The 17,573-nt window shown below is 36.6% G+C and overlaps 1 protein-coding gene across 7 annotated transcripts in view; it reads left to right on the forward strand.

Annotated features, from left to right (window-relative positions):
- The window catches only part of diaph2 (diaphanous-related formin 2), a 367,693-nt gene that overhangs the window by 145,267 nt on the left and 204,853 nt on the right, over nucleotides 1-17,573 (forward strand). For all 7 annotated transcript variants that reach the window (XM_041989577.1, XM_041989581.1, XM_041989580.1 and 4 more), the window contains one exon: nucleotides 588-702. In XM_041989577.1, the coding sequence (XP_041845511.1) occupies nucleotides 588-702 (115 nt within the window). The remainder of the gene's footprint in view (nucleotides 1-587; nucleotides 703-17,573) is intronic.

Consider the following 17,573-nt stretch of genomic DNA (forward strand, 5'->3'; position numbering starts at 1 on the left):
GTGAATTGCTACTCTGGACCTTTGATTAAAAAAAAAAGCTCTCACCATTGCACTTAAAGTAAATAGTGAAAGTGTAGTGTCAGACATTATCAGGTGGTAATGACTGCAACCTGTTAAATGGGTTTGTTTATGTTTTAACATCTATTTTAGCACATTTCTTTTGTACTGGACAGAATGGAGGAATGGAAGAAGAGGAGATAAAAGTCATATCTGTGGCATGCTGTTGTTTCAGTTTGTTGATGTTTGGTTGATTCTTTGATATCTTCGTGTTCAGTCGTGTTTCTGTATGCAGAATTGCAAAGATACAGATCTTTAATGTTTCAGTTCGCTTTGGGTTTGTTGACACATCATTATTTAGCTTGGCTATTTATTCACATAATGGTAAACCTCACATTTCGCCTTCTTTTTTTTTTGTCACTTCCGTTTGCTGCTCAGATACTAAAGATGCTGCACAAGGTCATGTGTACTTCCACACACAGAAAAACACTCACAAACCCCATCTTCTGGCAAGAAGAACTTTTGAGTGGCGGTTTGATGAAATGACGGTTTCTGATTGTGGTGATAATGGAATCCTTGTGTCATTGCAGATAGTGCCTCAGGAAATGGCAGAGAATTGCTTCTGGATCAAAGTCAAAGAAGAGAAGTTCGAGAATCCTGACCTATTTGCTCAACTCTCCCTCTGCTTCTCCTCCCAGTCTAAAGGTAAGGAGGCGTCGTGTCTTTCCATCCAATCCTTAATTAATCTTCACACACATGCTTCATTTAGCCTCTCAGGCAGTAGTTGCTAAGACACTTTCATCTTGTGACTACAATTTTTTTCTCACTGAAATGTTAATTATCTTAAAACCAAGCATTTCTTCTAACACATTTCAACACCATGCTTTCAATTTAACTCTCTATGCCAATTAGGGTCTTCGGTGCTCTCACTGTATCTTTGTGTGTGTTTTTTTTTGTTAAAGCGAGAAATGCCACATCCCTGCAAACTACATTTGTTTTTTGCTTTCTGTTGTGCTCCAAGTTGTGCACAAACTTGAACTTGCACATGTATGTTTGAGCCATGGCCGTGCTTGGTATGCTTCTTGCCTTTTCCAGTCCACTAGTCCTCCATCAGGGCAGAGACAAGACTTTGGCGAAGGAAGCTCTGGGAGTTTTCCTTGTCGCGTCCAGTTTGTTTCTTGGATACACAACGATTCAACCTAAGTTGCTGATGAATAACACAAGTGGGGCAGAGAAAGTCTTTTTTTTTTTTTTTTGAAGAGGATATATGAAGGCACTTGATGTATCCCCCATGACAATTTGATTGTTTTCCACTTCTTTGACAGTGTGTTATGTGTGTGCAGCACACCCCTCTAATTCTAGCTGCAGTGGGAGGGAGGAAGTCAAAGCCCTGTCAAACAAAGAACAGTTAAATCGGAGCTCTGTCAGGATGTGTGGACATAACAACACAGAATCCTCCAACTTTTCCCACAAACCCACCATCTCTTTGGACACCAGTCTGCCTACCAGTAGTTTTTTTGTTTGTTTGTTTTTTTTTTTTTTTTGCATTGTCTGTCTTAAAGCCTCCAGGTCAAGACTCATCTTGTTTTTTTGTACTGTCAAATAAATAGTGATTTTTTTTTCTTAGGCTGCAGTAGTAAGGTGATTTGCCAACATAATACAGGTGGAAAAGGCACGTGGGTTGAAAAGAACTGTTTTTGCAAAGCTTGATGAAGAGATAGGTATGTCTTTTTTTTACATGTGTAACATTTTTGAAGTAACTAAAACGTTCAAACGATCAATAATTTTTCATTACAGATTTTTGATTCAAAAGAAGCAAATATTTACAGACATTTACATTTTCCAGGTGGATTCTTGAGAGAAAATACAAGTTAACATTTGTAGTTCATCAAACGCATGGCTGTTATTCAACTTCAGCCTTCTTAAATTCTTTATTGAATTCACTTTCTCACCCGCTGGGATTTTAAAAAAGAAAGCTGTATAGATAGTCCATGTTCCTGCTGGCATGCGAGGAATTCCTGATCCAGCATTCCCCCAGGAGTTACCTTTGCTGGATCCCTATCAATTACCCCTGCAGTGGCTTCACTGAATCAGCTCTTTTCCAGCTATTGTTGAAACAGAACATGATTTTCTCATGAATGAAAAATGCTGTTTAATGTTTGATATCTACCCCCCACTCCCAGTCTGTGCAGCTGAAAGTCAATGAGAGAAGCTTTGATGTAGATAGTGTTGCTGAAAAGGTGCTGGAATGGATATTCCTAAAATGAGATAGTCGCTCATTTCCTCTTTTGTGTGTTGCATGATTCATGCGGTGTATTTAAATGTAATCCTTGCATGGATACAAGTAGTTGTGGTTGAAAAGTTGGCAGTTTGTCCACAAGATGTTTGAATTACTATTGTGTTTGTGCAGATTGTTTCTTCAGCTGAAGTGCATCTGATTAACTGAATCTTTAATGCGATTTAGGGGGTTTAGGTGATGAGATCAAGGCTTCCAATATTTCTTCTACACTCTCCGTAACATTGAAACACAAATCCTCTCTGCTCATTTGATAAACAAATCACTAGTGGAAAGTATCGTCATTTGTCTATTTTTTTTTAAATCACACATATATGTTACCTGTTGGTTTTGTCCTTTGCTTTTCTGCCTGTCTTTGGCACAAGATGTGGATATTTATAAGTCAAGCACACTTTGGGGGTTTTGTGTATTGTGAAAGATGAGGCAAGCAGGTGTAAATGCCTTGCCTGCAGAGCTGCCCCCAGAAAATGGTGCAAAAAAACAAAAGTGGTTCTGTTATCTCCACCTTCCTTGAGATTCTTGCTTGTTACTTGCATTGTTGAAGAACAGCACTTCTTTAAAATGACTTTAACAGACTCCAATTTTCAGCTGCTTATTGCGCTTTGAGGCCCCTAAAACAACCCAGAATGCAAGACTGTCATCTCCCCTGCTGCTTTTATGGGTCTTACTGTTTAATGAGTTTTACCAAGAAAAGAAATGATAATCAAGAGGGATTTCAAGCTTTACTTCAATCTTATAAGAGTGGATCTTCTTTTTTTTTTTCTTTGCCATTGACTTTTGGGATGATCTGATTGAAAATTTTAAATATTTTTTTAAGCCATACGATCAAAGCTATTTTGTATAGGTTGGGGAGAGGATTCATTACTTTGTTTTTATCATGATAGCTACACCAAATGTATTGGGACATTTTCACAATATTGGTTATATTTTAGAACAACATACAGGTCAGCAAGAAAAAAGTTCATCAAAAATAAAATAAATTTAATATATATATAAAAAAGAAAACAAACACATAAAAAACTTGAAGTTGCTTTTGTTATTCACACACTTTGATTAGCTGTGAATGGACAACATTTGTGTTGAAGCTAATGTAGTGCATGCATGAACATGTGTTCCAGCTAATTGCTAACATAAAGTTTATTTATTAACACATTTTTTTTCCCTTAGAATACATGGTTTCAATTGCTTTTCTTTAAATAGCATATTTTTTTAAACCACATTTGTCTTGGAAGTCCTTTTAACCTAATAATTTTTATGTTTACATATACATATAATATACTAAATATTAACTGGAATAGTTTAGGTCAAACCAACCAGTATTTCATTTATTTATTTATTTTTCCAGCACATAGTGTATACAAAATGTAAACTTTTTACATTGTAAACTTCGTTTTTGCTCTCTATAGTTGATGTGACAACATTTCACAAAGTGGTAGATTATAAATAAATACACTTTTTAAAAAGTTGAATAAATACTTGCAGTACATTATAAAAAAAAAATACACAGTATAAAATTAAAAGTACACAATGTTTCCACATTTTAGTATGCAACTCCATGCAAATTTTACAACTCGCCCCAAAAAACTATAGATGCAATCACTTACATAAATAAAAAGAAAATATTTTTTTCTGTATTTTGGCAAAATAAATAGTGTTTCACCTCATAACAACGTAAAGCATTATGAGAAAGGCTATAGGGCTTCATTATCTATTAAAATAGCACCTTTGTGCTAAATCACATTTTCAATCAGTAAATAATTCTATGAATAGTCTTAATTTATTACTTCCTCCTGTAATATCAGCCTTTTTAAATTGAATTGAATCAAGTTAAAATGAATTGTTCTTTATTAACCCCAAGGGAAGTTCAGCTTTGATGTTCCTCAAGCAAAACCATACTCTGGTTTTGCTTGAGGAACATCAAAGCTGTTTTCAGTGAGCTGAAAATGTGTTACATATAAAGTACACCTCAGTCACTGATGTCAACGCAAGTATAATGTCGGAGTCGCTGTGTGCTTTGTGAACATAAAATTGTTACCACCCACACAGAGATGAATAAACTGTTATCACAGACAGACATCTCTATCTGCTCTCTGTCACCACCCTGCTTTTTCTCCCATCTTTACAATTTGTGTACGAGGCATTAAATGGGCCCTGTAGAACAACCTGGACCAGCCACAAGTTATTTTATTCTTCATTCTAATAGTCTGCCCTCTTGCTTTCTTCCTTTCGTCTTTTTCTCTCTTCTCTGCCTTCACTGTGCTGCATTGGCTTCCCTCTCTCTTTGTATCGTCTTCTCCATTGACTGGGATCTCCTTTTTTCTCTTTTTTTCCCCCCTCTCATCTCCTCTCAGTTCGCTTTATCAATCAGTGGGTTGTGCCTTTGTACAGCTCTTGGGATCAAATCAGATTCACTCTGGGATTGAATGCGTGTAGCCATGGCCTCCTGCATTTGAAAGCCAATTCATTCAGCTGGAACTTTGCAGTTCAATTTGAAACAAGATTGGTGTTGGCAAACTTCACACCCCTTCTCTTCCAAAATGTTTCCTCCATTGCCCACATCAATGGCTGACGGACAAAGGGCATATGCCACTTTGTGACGGTGATGTCTGGGCTTCTCAGGATAAACAATGAAAAGATAGAAAAGGAGGTTACTTAAAAAAACAATGGAAAACCCTAAATGTGCTGTTTTTATCACAGTGAAATAGCTTTAACCACCCTTCAATGATTAGGGGTGGGCCATGTTGCCCAGAACTTATATTGCAATATTTTTGGGCTTTATTGTGATTTATAATATATATTTACTTTCCTGAAATCTCCTAAAACATTGTGTAATTTTCTAATTCAACATTAACATTAGAAAACTTCAATTAGGAATTCTCAGTTTTCTGCAATGTCTGTCAGACTTAACACATTTACGTGCATCTCATTGTTCTTTTTTCATCTCTCTCTTGCCCCCAAATTGCAGTATTCCTCTAAAGGTCTGGAAATGTTACCTGGTTAAAGCCTGACTGTAAGTGATGGCTACAAAGTCAGCCTTTTTCTCATCTCAGGGGATTTGATCAAATCCTTCAGTAGTTTTCTTCACTCTGACACCTGTTTTCCTTTACTGTTGTCTCTACAACTCTACCCCACACACACAGTCTTCCCCTGTGGAGCCAGTGTGGTGAGGACACTAACAGATTCTCAATCCCTGCTACAAAGCCTCAGCAGCAGGGCGGTAATGACCCCGGCTACAACGGCAGTAATGATGGAATCAGTGGGGGGTTTAGCTGGCTCTCTGACTCTCCTTAATAATTCCCCTAATAACTCTGTTAGCGTCAGGGCTGACCCGGGCTTCAGATCAAACATGCTCTCGCCTGGTCAGCCACCCCACATGACACTGAAACTTTTCAGTCCAAAAAAAAAAAAAAATCGAATAAATAACAAAAACAGCCGCTGACCAGACCCTGCAGTGTCTGTTGGCTTTCGAAACACTGTTGCAGCAATGAGTGCTACTCACAATAATTTAATCCTGCTAAGCTGTGTTAATTCACTGACAATAGTTCTGGTTGATAAAAGAAAACCTCTAAAAAGCTTGTCGTATTTGGAAGAAAAAAAAATGCTGTTATTGAAGTTCTGCTTCTTTAGAGTGTAATAAAGGCCTTCATCTAATGATTTTAAGCTCAACTCAAAACAGCGCAGCCCACTCTGGGATGGTCTGTGTTGTATTGATGGTGTGTGTACAGTAATAATCTTCGGATAGTCTACATGTTAGCGTGTGGGGGAGTCAGGCTTGATGGTTTGCCATGTTTTCCCAGAAGAGTCAGGCTGTTTATTGCTGATTGTGTTAACTGAGAAGAAGCAGCCTTTCGCCAAGGCTGCTTCTTCTGTCGTTTTTCCTAGACAAATTCTTCTTTTGAACTTACTCCCTTTCTCTTGCCTTATTTTAACTTTCTTTGCTTGCTTGTTTCCACTGGCCTTGTAAAAATGACAGTCACTCTGATTCTCTGACTCATTGTTTTAACAGCCTTTATCTCCTACAAACAAGATCACAACTCACATTTTATTCACTGCAAACTGTCATCAGTGCCTGAGAGGACACACACTACAGTTAGCTGAAAATAGTGATTACCTTTTTTTCATATCTCTTTCACTCAGTCATGCATTTTGTATTTGAAGTCCATTATTTCTTAAAACAAAGCAGAGAGGCTATTATCCCACTTTGAAAAAGAAAAAAAAAAACTCAAATGGTACCATTTTCCACTTTTTAAAAGGGAGGCCATTAATTGCTTGTGCAGGCAGGAGACATTTGTCTCAATAAAACACAAAAACACCCAGATGTTCATTTCTCCCCATTTGTGGACAGTTAACCTACTGTGAATATCTCAGGGTCAGTTCTTTTCTATGCTCGTCCCAGCACGTTTTAATATATGACATATAAATGGAAATTAGGCTCTAAAATATTAAAGGCAAGTAATTGGTTTATTGTAGGAGGATATATTATGTGTGAGTGTGTGTGCATCTTTGCGAAAGAGGGAATGAGAGAGAAATTTCCTCTCTTTTCCACTTCATATTGCCTCGCTGTGATGTCCCACTGATTTTAATCTTCTCTTCTCAGATGAGAGCCATTCTGGCTATCACAGTGCACTTTAACTTTAGCCCTCTGAATATTAGCTGTCTTTGATACCTGCCGCTTACAGCCTCCCAAGTCTACACCCTGCTAACTTTTATGTGCTTTCAGGTACAGTGTAATGTTCATCAAAAAACATCTCTTCAAAAATAGATATCCCCTGTGAATCTAAATATTTTACTTCTTTTGTTAATGCTCACTCTTTTGCTCTCTGCCAACCTAACCCTCTCTATCAATCTCTCTATAGTTTTTTTTTATCTTTTTAAGTCTCTATTGGCCCCACAAAAATATGAGTTTATTCTCAGTTTATCTTTACTGTATTTAAGCACTCTTTGCATTTTTCTTTTCCTTTTTTGTAAGTTTGTTATTGTCGCAAAAGCTTTTCTCTTTAGTTTCAGATGCATTGGTTCTGTCTGAAATTGTTGCTAGACAACACACATCTTCTTCCGATCAGTGTGTTAGTGTATAATAAAGTCTGGTACAAAAACATCCACAAAATACCAAATAAATAAGATTTTGTACATCATCCTAAACTGATTAAGAAAAGGAACTTCTTTTAAAAGCTTAATACCATTACTGTAACATGACATTTATTAATATGAATGTTCATGTAAGATTATACCTTCCCACTACCCACAATGATTTATTTGTAACAATGCAATGTCAATGTAATATATTCCACAGTGGTATTTACTGTGGAAACAGTTTGTTTACTTGAGTATGTGTTTTCCTTTAAGTCATACAGAACACACGGCATGCACAAGCCAGCCTAATTGAATGATAGGATGCTTATTAACAATGGGACTTGCCTTTAAAAAGAGGACAATGTCAGCACCGTCACTGGAGCTTTTCACATGGAAAAGCCCTGACGGAGCTTCATTAACTAACCCCCATGATCCCAGACTGCAGAATATGGAGTGCATGTCTAATCCAGCTCAGAAGTAACAGTACGAGCTTGGAGAGTTTTACAGGGAATACTTGATGTGTAATGGTTCACTGTTCACTGTGTGTCTAGCTTAATGCGCTGGATTGCACATTTTTGAGTGCTATAAGGTTCAAATTTAAAAGTTTTGTAAATTTGCAGTGCAGTGGGGAGAGGATCCCTTTGCATTCAAAACTTTGTTTTTATCATGATAACAATGAGAGCTAAACCAAATGTGTTGGTCCACTATATTGGATATGTTAAAGATCAACATACAGGTCAGCAAGACAAAAGTGAAACAAAAGTAAATGAAATAAATAAAAAAATGAAAAACAAATTAAATACTTGAAGTTGCTTTTGTTATTTACACACACTTTGATTAGCGGTGAATGTGTTGAAACTAATGTAGTGCATGTATGAAAATGCTGCATGCTAACACAAAATTATTTATTTACTAATTTTCTTCTCAAAGAATAGCTGTTATCAATAGTTTTTTTTTTTTAAATAACATATTCATTTTAACCATGCTAGCTGCTATAAACATAATAATTTTATATTTACATATAAATGTTACGTATTTTATATTACCAAAGATTGCCATTAACTAAAGTTGTAGTAGTTTAGTTTTTATTTATTTTCAGCACATAATATATACAAAAATTAAACATTTGATGTAATATTTAATATATATTTTTGTGCTCTCTGCTGTTGATGTTCCAACTTCAGGAGATGGAAACTTTTTTTTCTGGTTAGGTTTTTTTTTTAAATTTTTTAAAATTTTGTTAGTTTGTTTGACCTGCTATCACAAATCAACTACCTGTTGTGTTTTATAATCTCATTTTAAATAAGATCAATCAAACTCTGATGGCTTTACTGTCAGCTTTTACAAGTTACTTAGTTGTACTATCAGGTAAATTGATAACATTGGAATTTCTCACTTGTTCCCTGACTCTGACCTCTAGAAGTGTTATAAATATGGCTCCACGTTTCCACACAGCTCACAAAAGTGCACAAGAACTGGCTAGCACTGTGTTTGACACTGCTCAGTAGCCTGCTGAGTTGGTTACATGGTATTAAGTTTAATTTGTCTTTGTGCCTCTTTTGTGGAATTGGTTTTTGACCACAAATGGGCCAGGGGGTGACTCTCCCACAGCTAATCTGGTTGGGGAAGGAACTGAGCAGAGACAGAGCAGCACTAGGGGGAAGATAGAGGCCGTGATGTCACTCGCAGGATAGGTAAACAATCTGAGTCCTCCGTGTTCAAGATGGTGCTTCCATGAATATAAACAATCATGACCTCTCATGCCACAGTGAGGTAAATTACTGCACAGACAGAAAAGGTTGAGGTGAGGGAGATAGAAAGTAAGGTAGACAGAGCCGCCTGATTACAGATTGAGCTTCACAGTTACCTGAAAAACGGGGAAAAATAAAAAAAAAAAAAAAAAAAAAAAAAAAAAAAACAAGACACCAAAACACTAAAGAACAGTGACACTTCAGGGAAATTGTCCAAACTTGGGATCACTGAAATCTAAGACTTCACAACCTGTAATGGTTGAGGATTGCTTTGTAGACATTAAACAGTCAAACTTTGTTTTAGTTTGTTTTAATGCTCTAAATGGTTTTTGTTTTCTTTTTGACTGATGTAACATAACATTTGTTCATAAGTAATTTACATTTCATATCAATTAGATTTTATTTTTTTTTATTTTTATTTTTATTATTCTACATAGAACTGTTAAAGTAGTTTGGAGATTGTAAGAAGCAAATAGAAGATATGACCGATAACAGACACGCTGGTTTTTATTATAAAAGACTTCTGTACACGAAGCAGCACGAAAATGTCTGAACTGGAATTTGCAATTAAATAACGTGAAACATCAGATGTGTCTTTCACATTAATATCTAGAAGGTCAGCACTGGTAACTGTTTGGGCTACGCATTTAAAATAAATACTTTGCAAATGATATCATCAGTCATCTATGATCATTTAGACGAAACACACACTCACTCAAAGTAATAAGAAGAAAGACATGAGTCAGTTAATGCACTTAAATATCCGGTCAAACTGTGCAGGAGAAAAAAAAGTTATTTAGGAGTTCTTTCTGGATTTCCAAAAACTGCTCACCACCTCTCTATATCAGGCACATAAACTGTCCATCACACTTTTCTGTTTCCCTTCAGGATACACATATTGATACAGTTAACCTTTGCTTTTACCTTTTCTTTTATTCATCGTCTCTTTCTTGTGCTTACTTCCACATCCTCCCTCTCCTTTCCTTTCTGTGCATTTCACCAGCTCCTGCTCCCTGTCATCCCCCTTGAATCTAAAGTCAGTAACTTCCTACCTTTTTTCTCTTGTCTTTGTCTCACTACAGTGTCCACAGCATACATATTTTAAATCTGTCTGTTTCATTGGTTGAATGTTCATCTCTGGATCTGCTCTTTCTTTGAAAAGGATAAGAATTGTTTTTAACACTAACATTTTTTATTGTTAAAAGGGGAATTAATTAAAGAATGTGCTTATATATCAAGCGTGTTTAATTATTTTTTGAAGGGTTTTACTTTTATTTTCCATTTTCATGTTCGTGAAGCCTGTATTTTATTTATAAATCAGAAAAACAAGGCATACAGATACAGTCATGGTCCGATTGAATTATTGATAAATTTTTGCTTGTATGTTTTATTGTTTTATTTATTTATTTATTTTCTTGGTATAGTATTTTAATGGGTTAAAAAAAAAAAGAAGTGTGTAGTGATGAACTCTTAGGAGTCTGGTCCTGCTGTGCAGCTTCAGTCACAGTTGAACCATACTAAACTGTTGGCTTTTTTTGTTGCTGTTGCACTGTTATTGCAGTTTTGCTCCACCTACACACTCGAGTAAAAGCGAACTACATCAGTAACACTTCAGGATGGAGGCAGGGCTGGATCATGGGAGTTTAGCATGGGCTTTTACAGTGTATATGAGCAAACCAAAGCCTGAAACACTGCACCAAATCAAGCACATTCAGTTGTATCACATACTTGGTTAACATTTAAATCCACAGTAGGCGGGCAGGGAGCTGAACAATGTATTCCAGCAGGTGTTTCATCATCTCTGCGTTTTACACAGACCCCTGACCCTTGTTACTCATCGCTATATGTGCGCTGACTGATGTCAAACCCGTGTAGAAACATTCTGCTGTAAGAGGAGCATAGGTCCAGTCACGGTTGGAAATTGTTCAGTAGGGGAGCTGGTGGTTCTAAAAACTCGACAAATTACTTTGACTGTGCAGATTTGCATGAAGTTACCTCCGCTCTTATGGCTTCTCTCTTTACCTCTATTTCTATCTCTCTTCTAGTCCAGTTACAGCTGAGGTAAAGAAGCTTATTAACCTTCCTGAAGCCACAGGCATCCCCAAGATAGAAATAACACCAGACACACTATACAAGATTAAATTAACCTTAGAGCACTGACACACCTTGATTTTAATTTTAATCACACTAAGCAGTGAAATACATAGGATGTTTGGTGTCTGATGCAAATATAGAGAAGATATAACTTTTTTTTATTAAAGCTCTGCTGTATTGAAATAAAGACTTAAGCCTGAAGACGTATTGTGAACATTTCCTGCCTGAAGAATATGCCCCTCTACACGTCTGTATTGAAAATAACCTGGCACCATAATTTTCATTCTGATCACTTTCTTTTTTCTAATTAAAGTAAAGGTCATCTAATTCACTGGTTTGACCAATTTGGACAGTTTAAAAACTTAATCAGAACTTAAAATCAGAATTAGTTGAATTTGTGGCCATTTTCTGAGCAGCCTCCACCAGTCACACATCGATGCAGATCAGAGTTTCACATGAAGGCTTCATACATGAAGTCACGCCATTGTCAGATATTAATATTTCCTGTTCAATATTCAAACATCACATCCTTTACTAGACTCAGGCAAAAAGAACAGCTCCAGTTAATGACTTACTATAAAGAAAACCAAGTACAGAACTAATTAGCATATCAATACATATGCACATTTATTATACAATTTATCGGCTACTTATTTTATTTTAGATGTTTACACATGCTATTCACATGAACAGAAAAGACTTCTGATAAATACGTAGCTTAATGGACATTAATGTACACATGAAACCTCAGAACCAAACAAAACACTTTCAGCTGCAGTTATGAACAATTTCTGCATGTTTTTCTTTCACAGCTATGATGTGGTTCTCCTCATGTGTCTGTGTTTATGTTCGCAGGATGTAGTTTTCCATTTCGTTTTGGCTGCAACTATATGAACCTCCAACTCTGCACAGTAACACTGAACAGGAACCAGAATAGCTCATAAAGTCTCACAGCTTCCTTTATTCTACTTTTGCCACAGTTTTTTTTTTTTTATTAATTTTTCTTTTCAATTTTTCTGACATCCATGAAATTTTATTTGAGTATAATTTGACATTGAGTGCTGAAAATTCTCATTAAGATTTTTGTGTATAATATGGCAATATTCACTTATTGTATTTTTCCAAGTGTTGAAATGTAATAATATTAAAACGTCTAGAAGCATTTTCCTTCTCTAAGGTGTTATCATTATAATCTACCAGCATAAAACAATTCCTGTCAACTCTCTAAAAGATAAAAGTTCATACAATAATACATTAAATGACAATACTCTTGAAACAACCATTGTTTTATACAAATATTCCATATATATATATATATATATATATATATATATATATATATATATATATATATATACATATGCATGTTGATATACATATCTGTGGTCACATATGGTCATGCTCCTTTAAAATATCATGTTTACTACAGACAGAAAGTTTATTTTAACAACTATTGGGGGCTGGGGGGCGACTAGTCTTTGTGCTTTACCCTTTTTATGCAGTTGCATCATTAAACGATGTCTCCTGTGTTTACCAAGGACTTCTAGGATGTGTTTTAAATTTACTCTGTTTTTCCTCATTGTGCACCATACTGCTTTGAGGTAACTAGAACAAAACCTAATACATGTTTTTCTTTTTTTTATGCATTCACCCTCATTCTCAGAGATTTAATTTTAGAGGTATTCCTGTCTCCTTCTTGTTATCTGGCCTAAATAATCTGGGGCAATTTCTCCTAAGGAAATGCTATACATATTTTACAAATCTGCTACAGCTGTATCTATAATTGAAAGTGTGAAGCCAGCCTGCAATGTAATTAGAAGTCCCGCTGTTTGGTGAAGACAGGTGCATACCGGTCACCTTGTAACCCATTACTCTGCCCCTGACACAGGTGGTCTGCCCTCAAGGAGAGGATAAAAAAACAAAAAAAAAAACAAAAACAACAAAAAAAAAAACTGGTTTCCTTGCAACAATGTCTTTTTGTGCTCTTTGAAGTTGCAATGAGTTAGGCAAACAACTTGCATTTGTAGTTGATGTTTCTTAAAGGTGCCCCCCCCCGCTTTCTCCTTTAATGACTTCACTGAGTAGCAGAATGTAATGAACACTGATGCCAGGCAGAAAAGAGGGCAGTGGAAATTCTCCAGGGTTAATTGTTTGTGTGTATGTGTCAGGATTGCAGTTTGCTTCACTCCACTGATATTCTCCAAAGATTGCACAGTTGTGGAAGCAAATGCCTGTGCAGGATGTGATGAGCTGGCGGTGTATTGGATGACTGAACAGGGCACGTTGGCCACTCTAGTCCAAAAGTCTTACTACACATCTGAGGGTGAATTGGTTCATTAAAGGTGTGGGAGACAGTTTGGCCCCATGCAAGTCCAGAATGACCTCACTGTCTGTTAATACTTCATTAGCTTGTATTCTCCCATATTGGACTGCCTCCCTTCATCTACTCATCTACATGTGCGTCTAGAATGTGTACATGTTGCGTTTGTGATTCCTGATGCATGCACGTATTTGTGTGTGCGTTAATGAGGGCTCCTGGTGGTGTGTAATTAACACAACAACAAATATCCCCAAAGGTTAAGCTTAATGTTGATCACATTAGACAGAATGGAACTCGGGAGAGACTTTTTTTTCTTCTTTTTTTTTAAGGCAGTTAAATGTTTTTTGTGTTTGTGTGTATGTGTAAGAAAGACCATAACTCATGTTGGCATGACTGTATTGCTGCCATCTCTGTGTCTCAGACAGACCCACACATGAACATACACTCACACAAAGCCAGCGGTCTCTCTGGATTTGCGGGCTCCTCACACGCAGGCTGGCAGGATTCTGTCTGTCTTCCTTTTCCCGACTGCCTCCTCCACACAACCTGGTCCAACAAAGATAAACACATGCTGGGGAGATTATTAGAGAAGTACCAAGGGCCCCACAGCGGAGCAGCTAGCGTGCCTTTGTGGTCCAATCGCGGTGGTGCCTAATAGAATCCAATGCAGTCACCCCCAGGGTGTTCTTCTACATACAGAGACACAGGTGGGCGCTGATACCAGCATGTGAGCTACAACTGGTTCTAATGACATTTTATTGTCATGAGAAACTCTGGGCACATTGTTTTCACTAATGGCACATTAGTGGAGGTTTAGATCCTCGACTAGCTTGAAGGGAGAGATGGAAATTTGACTGTTGTTTAAAGCAATGCAATTCCAGTAAAGAACCATGATAATGATGATGAGTGCTACTCTTTCAATTTTATCTTTTTGGCTAGTAATACTTGTAAATTTCGGTGCCCATCTCACTTTCACTGGCTAAGCTTTTTCCACCTGCCTTGACAAATTTGATTTGCCTTAGTGACCCCTTTAACCAAAAAGCCCTTGATGTAGGTCTCAGCCAAGTGCCTTAAAGACATAAAAAAATGTTTAAATGCATCTACTTGCAAGTCACTATTTCCATTCGGGCTACACATTCTTAATATTTTAACATCTTTTACACCTGAGGTGTTTTCAGTGGTGTTTTGTGTGCCTGCATTCTTGATAGTGTGTGTATGAATGGAAAGTGCAAGTGTAAGTATGCGTCAGTGTTCAGCCAACAACTAAAATGCTCCTGTTGGGTCAGCAATGTGCAATGTGACAGTCTATGTATACTGCATCACCTTTTATAAAACACAACATGCTTCCTTGATAAATTCTGTCTTATTCTGACTAATTTCTCAATCTATATTTGCAGTGACAAATTGTTTTTACTCCATGTTTTTAGACCCAATCTTACTGATTTATTCTGTATGTATTAAGTTTTGTTTAAAATGTCATACTAGCAAACCATTGTTGAAATTGAGTGTATTTGTGAGCTAAAGTAAAGGTGTGTGAAAGACTGAGCACAGGAAAGGAGAAATAAAGTGTGGGCAAGTGGACAGATGTGCATGTGAAATAAGGTACTTTAAGAAGTGATATTATTTCAGATGAAGGGAGTGATAGAGGAAGAAAGACGTAATAGGAACACCAGTGGAGGCTGTTATTGCAGCTAAGGAAAATGATAACATTTCTCAGCAGAGATTTGTATAAACAGCACCTCACTCCTGTCAACTTTATTGGAGCAAGAGTTAGCTGTGAGATTTCCAAATTACTTTCCTCCACTGACAAGAAGACATAACTCACTTATTACTTTGGTACTTGGTTGATTTTTTTGAGATGTGACTGGGGGTGAAAAGAGGGATTTTGAAGTGGTTGGGTAGTGTCATAAACCGACATCCAGGGGCTTAAAAATTAATGTAGAAACATATGCGCAATGCTTTGTCATCTGTATGACACATGTAGCACCTGAAATACTTAGAGATACTCACACTGACACTGTGAGGCGGTCTGTGCAGCATTATTGCTTTGTCGGTTGCAATTAAGAAAAACATGCTGTCAAACCAGCGATAAACATCACTGTTTTAGTGTCTGAATCTTTCTGCCTGGAATGTAGCTTGATGGCAATGTCCTCCAGCTAAAAGATAATAAGCCCCCCAAATAATGTGACACATTTCCACCAGAAAATATGAATATGTCTTTGCTAGCAGTAACCTATTCAAGGTCTCTAAAACAGCCAATCACTGATCAGAGCTTGCAGGTCAAGGGTATATTTCTACTTTCCAACAATCATCACTAAACAAGCTGCCAAACATGGAGGAAAGCTATTCCTGCTCTGTATTGCTGCACCAAGTCAGCACAAACAGTCTGTGAACTTGTTATTTATCTGCTTCTTGCAAAAAGAGCACAGTAAATATGCAGGGAGAGATGTAGAAGTTTCTTTTTTTTTTAACCCAAGAGGAAAATGTTCAAGGTGCTAGTAGTATCAGGTATTTGATGCAGATATCATTTACTGGCATTTTCTAAAGAGCAGCCAGACAATAAGACTTGTTTGTAGTAATTATTTATGTCAATATTGAAGTAAAAACTAATCAGGCATGGTATTTGCCCTTTGTTTGAATAGATGCTACTCCAAATCACAGTTGATTCATTTCACAATCAGCTAGCAATTTTAATAAAAAACTCATTCTTAAGCTCAGTTGTACGCTGACTTTATGATAAACCAATGGAAATGTCTTCCTTGTATACATGGAATAACTGGCAGAAAGTTTAGCTTACCAAACCTATGCAAGACTAAAATAGGAAGGAGATATCAAGAAATATTTAATTTAACTCAATGGTTTTATTTTTTGTTGTTTTTTCCTTTTCCTTTTTAGTTACAAATCTTTTTATGTCAAGTTGTTCAAGTAATTTTGTCAGTGTTCTCAGGAAAAACAAAAAAGTCTTGTAAAGATTTTAGTGAAGTTTTATGTAAGAGTTACCTCAGAAGACAGTTATTTGGCCATGTTATATAATGATATGTCATTTAATAACATACTTTGGCTATTTTAACAATACCATGTAAAACTGGCTTTTCACCGTCCTTGTTTTGATTGAATATAAAAATTCCAGTCAAGGTGCTGTTACCATGGAGTTTTCCCTGCCAGTAGGGGGCACTGTGATACAGGCCAATAGCTGAAAGCCCTCAGAGGTATAAATCTGTGGTCAGTACAAAGAAGCACTCATTCTCTGCAACTCTCATTGGAGTTTTCTAAATCTTAGCTTTACCTATAGCTACCATAACATATCTGCCATCAAAATTTCATCAGATCACACGGCGATGGGATTCTGTATGTTAAGCACAGTTCAGCCCGATGTTTGAAGGTATGAACTCACCTTCCAAAGCAGTGTCACAGTATTAACTTTCACATGTTTCATTTCCCTGAAGTGTAAGTGTATTTCAATATCATAGTCAATTTGTATTTATCTTTCTTTTTTTTTGTTTGGTTTGTGTCAAGGCTAGTTGAGTCTTTTCTCTCTGGAGCTTGTGTCCACAAAACCATGAGTTCAGTGCTGTATGTCACTGAGAAGATAAAACGTGTTTGGCAAAGAAACGTTCACTCCTTTACTTTATGTGTCGAGACAGCTTTGAAAAAGAGTTAGTTGAAGGAAAGGCTGAAGTCTTCTTTTAAATTTAGTGCTTGTGTCTTGAAACAGTGAAAGGTTATGTGATACATAGAGCAAGGTTAACAAAACTATGTTATCAGAAACAGAAATGCCTTTTTATGGCATGATAACATTTATTATCTCTAGAGAACATTGTATTTCCTCATGCGCCTTGCAGCCAGGCAGGCGTGTAATAAGCAAACACACATCTCCATATCCAGTATAATTGCTCTAATTTTTTAAAACATGCGATGTATATCATGCTTGCATGATCATTTTGCATTGTTTTTATTTATCAGTTTGAGGTGTTTTAACAAAGGCAGTAAAAAAAATTGTGTATAGCAGGTATAGGGAGACTTCCTGTAAGAATTATAAGAA

Source organism: Melanotaenia boesemani, chromosome 7 (genome assembly GCF_017639745.1).
Source record: "Melanotaenia boesemani isolate fMelBoe1 chromosome 7, fMelBoe1.pri, whole genome shotgun sequence".
Lineage (NCBI taxonomy): Eukaryota > Metazoa > Chordata > Actinopteri > Atheriniformes > Melanotaeniidae > Melanotaenia > Melanotaenia boesemani.